Consider the following 6,679-nt stretch of genomic DNA (forward strand, 5'->3'; position numbering starts at 1 on the left):
ACATTCATGATAAAAATTCTTCGATTCATTTTTCCTTTTTTTTTTTGTTTCTCATCTTACGCTGCATTTTTACAATAACAAATACAAATCTTACGTACACTCCGTACATAGGACATAATGTATTTGAATACTAGTTTCTAGCATATTTCATTAACGCGTTGCATCGTAATTAAATCAACTTGTTTCAACACTGGATAAGTATGTAAAAAAATAAAAAAAAAAATAAAATTTATCTTAAGATTTACTTCTATTTATTGAACATTAACTTAACGAGAGATTTTTAAATAATTATACAAAACTTCTTGAGACGTTTATTATTATTGCAAATAGAAATTTGGATTATTTTAACATACCGTTATACTTTCCTCATTTTTACTTTAATTTTCAAACGTTCATTCGAATATGATTTTAAATACCTTTCGTCGAATTGACACTTTTCTTGATACGAATGTATCTACTGAAAAACTACTACAATGTGGTGTGTGTGTGTGTTACGCATAAATCGTGTGCTCAATTCTAATTTATAGATCGAAAAGCGAAAGTGCAATGAAGACATGTTTAAATCTTATTTGAGTAAATTTGTTGAAACGAGCTTAAAAGCAACGAGACTAGAGTTAAATAAAAATGATTTTTGCATAGTCGATGGAACTAATATAGTGAGATTGTAAAATTAATCAAGCCTCAAAGTACATTCTAATCTGAGCGCGAAAATAATAATTCGAGGGAAATAAAAAACTGGAGGTTTTCTCCGTTGTAATATATTAAAAAAAAAAAAATTGTGTACGTCTTAATCGTTGACAGTTGCAAGTTAATTTTTAATCAGAAATTTTAAATATCAATTTAATAATTTACGATCTCGCTATATCGCTTCCATAAACTATACGATTTCAAGCGTCGATTTATTCCAAAAGCGTAAAATTGTGGAAGAACCTTACACTGTGGAATAAATTCCTCTCATCTGCGTAGATCAGCAAAGAGAAAACCCATTTAAACGTCAAATACAATAGAACAACACCAGTGTAACACGCTATCATGTTCAAATGCATCGTTTGAGAGAAATGAAATTCACGCGATAGAATCAAACACATTTCATATTGTATTTAAGTAATGGAACACGATAAATTCGTGATCGTTATTGTAAATACGTAATTTCTATTTGTTGCATACATCAGAATAAACAATTAGATTGTACCGCTGATTTGTAGTGTGTAAAAAAGAAAAAGAAAATATCAGAATTCATAGCAAACGAAATATCGATGGAAAAGATGGGATAATTGAAATTATGAAGACAATTTCAGAGACATCTCTTCCAATTGTGCCATTTCTAGAGAATGCACGCAATGTACACGAACAAAAAATATAAAACATATGTTACTTATAAGTTTATTACTTTCAAACTGATTACAATATAATATTTTCATTTCGTTAACCAGCCAAAATTTAACAAAAATGAATTCAGAAATATTATATATCGAGTAATCACTTCGATCAATATTTTTCTTTTTAAATTTATATTCCCGGTATTTTTACTGAATTCTCAAACATAGCGACTGTTGTTAACTAAAATCGACGCTGGATTACCGGTCGTCGATTATGATCGGGAGTGGTGTCAAAGAAGTTAAGCTATGTTCTTTCGTTTAGTGACATTTAATGCACAATTTTATTATCATAATTAACCCTTTAACTTTTCTATTCTCAAATATTCTACATATATATATAGTAAGTTTTCTTCAATTGCGTAGATTACTAAGCACCACGTGTACTTCACTTTCACGTATTACACGTCAGTGGACACAGAAGCATCGCTATTATTCACCGCATTTATAAATTAAAAGCAATCTGCACGCAATACGAAATCTCGAAATGAAAAGAAATTTTATCGATGTGAAATGAAAATAAATAATAACAACATTATGGAGTATATTATACTTCACTGGTGTTTCTAATAACAGTTAATAATCATTTTGTAACAAGATAGTTTCTAAGCACATGATGATATTAAGCTTGAAAAAGTTAATACATCTACCAACATTTTTTGTTGTTTGATTGTTACGTTATAGAATTTTTATATGCTTGTTTCCTTCTAAATTGTGTGTTTAGAAATTTAAATGAATGAAATTTCAATTGGTAATGTGAGCTGTCCAAGTGGATTAAGACAATATAAATTGAAAATAGATGCAATATGAAGAAAAAGTAAAGAAGAAATGGATGTTACATGAAAGATGGCTCACTTAACCTTGAACAACATAAAATCTCGAGAACCGCCCAATCAATTTTAATCATTTTCGTATTAAATTTTGTGTGCTAATCTTAGCCCCAATTTTTTCGTCCCCGCCGCCCAAAGTAAGAAATAAAGTAAATTAATCTGTATTTTCCAGGTTAAAAGTACCGAAGAGATCGATCCTTTTACCGAACAAACAAAAGATGATTCGCCACAACCACCACCAACTACTCCAACAAAGGCACAAAACCTGTCATCACAATCCTCTATGGTAACTCCTAAAGCAGTCAGAAGTAGTCTGGCCAAATCTCCCGAAACAATAGGGCTAAAAAAAGGTTTATCACCCTCTAAAATTCTAAAGGTGGAAGATGAAATCAAAAGAAATTTAAATTCAGAAGATAAAAATGTAACAAAAGACAAAATACCAAAGTCACCTACTGCTTCACATTCTCTTGATAACCTGCAATTGAAGAGTCCCGAAAATAAAACAGCGAGATCGTCTATTTCTCCACACACCTTTAATAATTCTGAATTAAAAGATTTGGAAGTCGAAATTGCAGAATCACCTACTTCTTTAAGTTCTCCTAACAGTCCTCCACCAAAGAGTCCGGAACACAAAACAACGAATTTGCCTAACCCTCCACGTTCTTCCCATGGTCCTCAATTAAAGAGTCCGTCCAAATCTTCCTCTCATACGTCTAAAAAATTATCGCCAAAAAAGTTACAGCTTCCGAAATTAGCACCTTCTCCTACACCACAGAGAACTACCGCAGTTTCTGAAGCTCATGCTAAAATTAATTTACCAAAATTAATCGAACGCGTTGCACACTAAATAAAATTTTACGCATATTCACGAATACCTTTGCTAGTTATTAAAAGGTTAAGATTGAAAATGTCCTGGAAGTTTCAATGATTATTTTCAATATACAATGAATCTAGCAAAACAATTAGTACGAATGAAAGATTGAGGTAATACATGTGCACCTTCTAGCTAATGATTATTAGGTTGTACAAAAGAATGTGGAACTGTTTTAAGTAATTATAACACAAATTATTGTAAAAAAATATTAAAAAGCAGTAGTGAAAAGAAAGAAGGCGTGAAGCTGTACCGAGCCCACTTTTTACTAAAAAAATTTTATTTTAACCTTGCATTTTATCACAAAAATTGTTTTGATAATGGTTTATACATAACCTACACGTATACAAAATAACTTGAAAACAGTAAACCTGTTATTTAATGCAATTAATTTTATAAACAATTTTTACAAATTCTTCTTTTTTTTAAATATCAAATCATTTTCATTCAAAACTATTCATTAACATGTTTAGTCTGTTATATTCTTAAAGTATCTCTATTGTGTTAAAAGTCAAGAATTTCTATTTGTAATTACGTTTGCACAAATGTAACAGTTATACTTTTATATATGAAAAACTTTAAATGTTAATGTAGTCTCAATGGAGAGTACTCCAAGTATGCAGCATATAACATCACAAAATATAATTTTGTTGATCATAATGCAAAATAGAGAAATACATTTTTAATTTAACCTTCTCAATCTGTTAGATATATTATTTGCATGCCAATAAATTAGGATTGTGTACTAGTAACAAATATTAAGACATAAACAGAGTAAGGCATGTAATTGGAATTGCTTGGATAGCTCTATAAATAATGATTTTAGTGAAAAGTGATTCAGGTGAATGTTATATAATTGCAAGAGAATCACAATGCACTGTTCAATTCAACAAAATTCAACAGTGCAATATGATCCTTTTCAATTATATGATGACGTTCGTTTAAACGAATTTTCACTAAAATCATTGAAGTGGTTTAAGTTATGTTTCCCACCAGGTATATTATTAATAAAGAATAATAATGATTAAAAGTATGAAAGATGTTAACGAGACATACACAATAGAAATATGTATAAGTATTTTTAATGTACACAGTAAAATATATCTTTGTTATAAAAAAGTTTCCGGTATATCCAAATTGAAAATATATTTTAGCAAATGATTTCAAAAATACTCGATTTTAATATTATTGGCAGTTTTTCGCTGTAATGACGAACTACAAAATACAGTAACTTAGGAAGTAATACATCTAGATCAGGTTTTCTTTGGCAGTGGTGGTGGAACTAATGTAACTCCAGTAAAATAAGGATGATTTAATCCTTTCTTTGCTGTTATCCTCTGGTTGGGATCGTAGGTCAAAAGTTTCTGTTAAAACAAATAACATTAAGACTAATTTAATTTAAAGAACTTATTAATTTTTACATTTTATTGAAGTGATTCTCACCAAAAGCAAATCTTTGGCATCAGAATCAAAAGAAGGTACAACTTCATCTAAACATCGCGGTTCCCATCTCGGAAACATAGATGTATAATCACGTAGCTGTGACACTCCTGGCCAAATATTTTCATCAGGTGTACCTAATGTGCGGAATATCCTGAAAAGTTGATCTATTTCCGAATCACCTGGGAACAAAGCTCTCCTAGTTGCCTGTGGGAATGTTACTTTTTTAAAAAGTTAAAATCGAAATTAAGTAAATAATATTTTAATATTAATAACCCATATTTTGTGCAGAATTATTAAATGGATATGAAAATTATCATTACCATTTCTGCAAATATACAACCTAAACTCCAAACATCTACTGCATTGGAATATAGCTTAGTTCCTAAAAGTATCTCTGGTGCTCTATACCAAAGGGTTACTATTTCATGAGTATACGTTCGAACAGGAACACCAAATGTTCTAGCTAATCCAAAATCTGCCAATTTTATATGGCCCTCCCGATCTATCAACAGATTCTGTGGTTTTAGATCTCTGTGTAAAATGCAATGTAGATGGCAGAAGGAAATTGCTTTCAATAATTGATACAAATAGCTCTGTAAACATAAGACACTTGCCTTTGAACAATGCATGTACCTACATTAAATCTTGATTGTTTTTTTTAGAAGAATACCTTGACAAGAGCTTGGTCTAATCCTCCTTTAACTGAATCTAACAACTTTTTTAAATCTTGTTGCAAGAATTCAAAAACAAGATAGAGATGGTTGTCACCATCTACTATGTCAAACAACTGAACAATATTTGGATGTGTAAGTTCCTTTAATAATGATATTTCTCTAATAGCAGTGGATGGAACACCCTCACTTTCCCTGACAAAAATAAATATCATTTCATTATTCACAAATTGTGGTAACATGATAACAGATTAAAAAATTGAATTAATTGTTCTCTTTCTTTAAATAACTATAATAATACATATGTAAATTTACTTCTTTATATATAAAGTATTAACAAAGAGAAGTAAATCAGTTTCAAAAAATTCAATATGATAACAGGACTTTGTGAATTTTGCAATTATTAGATTGTTGCATATGAAATGTTTTGATAAACAGGCATGGTATTCCACTACTTTATGATAACACTCAGCCTTATATTTCACAATTAACAACCTGAAAGCTACATGGATTATAGTATGATGTTCTTTCTCACATGCCTTACTTCCTAGACTTATTACTAGCAGGCCATCATGTTTTTATACTTAGATTATATTTTAATTGAAAACAATTTAGCAATAAAATTACAGTAAAAAATGCTTTGAGGATTTCCTTAGATCCAAGAGTACAGAATGTTTTAATAAAGGCATAAATGACCTAGTTTTATAATGATTATAGTATATTGAATTTGATGAATCATACTTTCATGAATAACTATTATTAGCAATAAAATTTAGACATAGAAAGTTTTATTAAGAATTCCACTGTTTTATCTGCAACAACCTAATATTATAAGATTATAAACTTAGTAAAAAGTATCATTAGAAAACAAATACAGAGAAAAATATTTCTTTTATGTACATGATCAATTAATTAAAAGATTTAAAATCAAAAAACCAGCCGAGCATGACACAATGGGACAAGCTGAATAATGTGGTGCTACGAAAATTTAGTGCAACGTGGCCCCCGCAGATTCAGCTGACCCCAATGTGAAAGTTAGCAGATGTGTTAGCAATGCATATAAGCAAAAGCTCAACCAACATGGTATTTTAAGTAATTATTTTCAAAGGTTATTTACATGGTTAAACAAAGATGATTACATAAAAATAATCCACTAACCTTAAAAAACATGCAAATTATTTAAATGTTTGTGGGATAAATCAACAATTAGTTCTACAAAAATATATCTCCAATACTTCAGAAATGTATAAATTAAAATTAATAACAATTTTTAAGATATGTAATATAAATTAGTGAAAATAGAATATAAGATTAAATATAAGATACATATTTGTTAAACATATATACAAATATTTCATTGACATTCAAGTAATCAAACTTAATTCTAAAACTAATTAAAAGCTACATTGCTGTGTATGAGATGATTGGAAATTTCTACCATTTGTCATCAAGTTATACTGACTTTCTTTATTTATATAAATGCTTATG

At 29.3% G+C, this 6,679-nt stretch overlaps 2 protein-coding genes across 2 annotated transcripts in view; one reads left to right on the forward strand and one right to left on the reverse strand.

Annotated features, from left to right (window-relative positions):
- Nucleotides 1-2,182: 2,182 nt before the first annotated feature.
- Nucleotides 2,183-3,053, forward strand: LOC108571916. Its single transcript, XM_017934074.1, has 2 exons — nucleotides 2,183-2,193; nucleotides 2,357-3,053. Exons 1-2 carry the CDS (start codon nucleotides 2,183-2,185, stop codon nucleotides 3,051-3,053), a joined length of 708 nt encoding a protein of 235 aa, XP_017789563.1.
- Nucleotides 3,054-4,330: 1,277 nt separating this feature from the next.
- Nucleotides 4,331-6,679, reverse strand: part of LOC108572000 (cyclin-dependent kinase 2-like) — a 3,148-nt gene continuing 799 nt past the window's right edge. The window contains exons 2-5 of the mRNA XM_017934175.1: nucleotides 5,191-5,386; nucleotides 4,841-5,113; nucleotides 4,521-4,724; nucleotides 4,331-4,441 (exon numbers count right to left, since the gene is read on the reverse strand). Of these exons, the coding sequence (XP_017789664.1) occupies nucleotides 4,331-4,441; nucleotides 4,521-4,724; nucleotides 4,841-5,113; nucleotides 5,191-5,386 (784 nt within the window). The remainder of the gene's footprint in view (nucleotides 4,442-4,520; nucleotides 4,725-4,840; nucleotides 5,114-5,190; nucleotides 5,387-6,679) is intronic.

Source organism: Habropoda laboriosa, unplaced genomic scaffold, assembly GCF_001263275.1.
Source record: "Habropoda laboriosa isolate 0110345459 unplaced genomic scaffold, ASM126327v1 scaffold67, whole genome shotgun sequence".
Lineage (NCBI taxonomy): Eukaryota > Metazoa > Arthropoda > Insecta > Hymenoptera > Apidae > Habropoda > Habropoda laboriosa.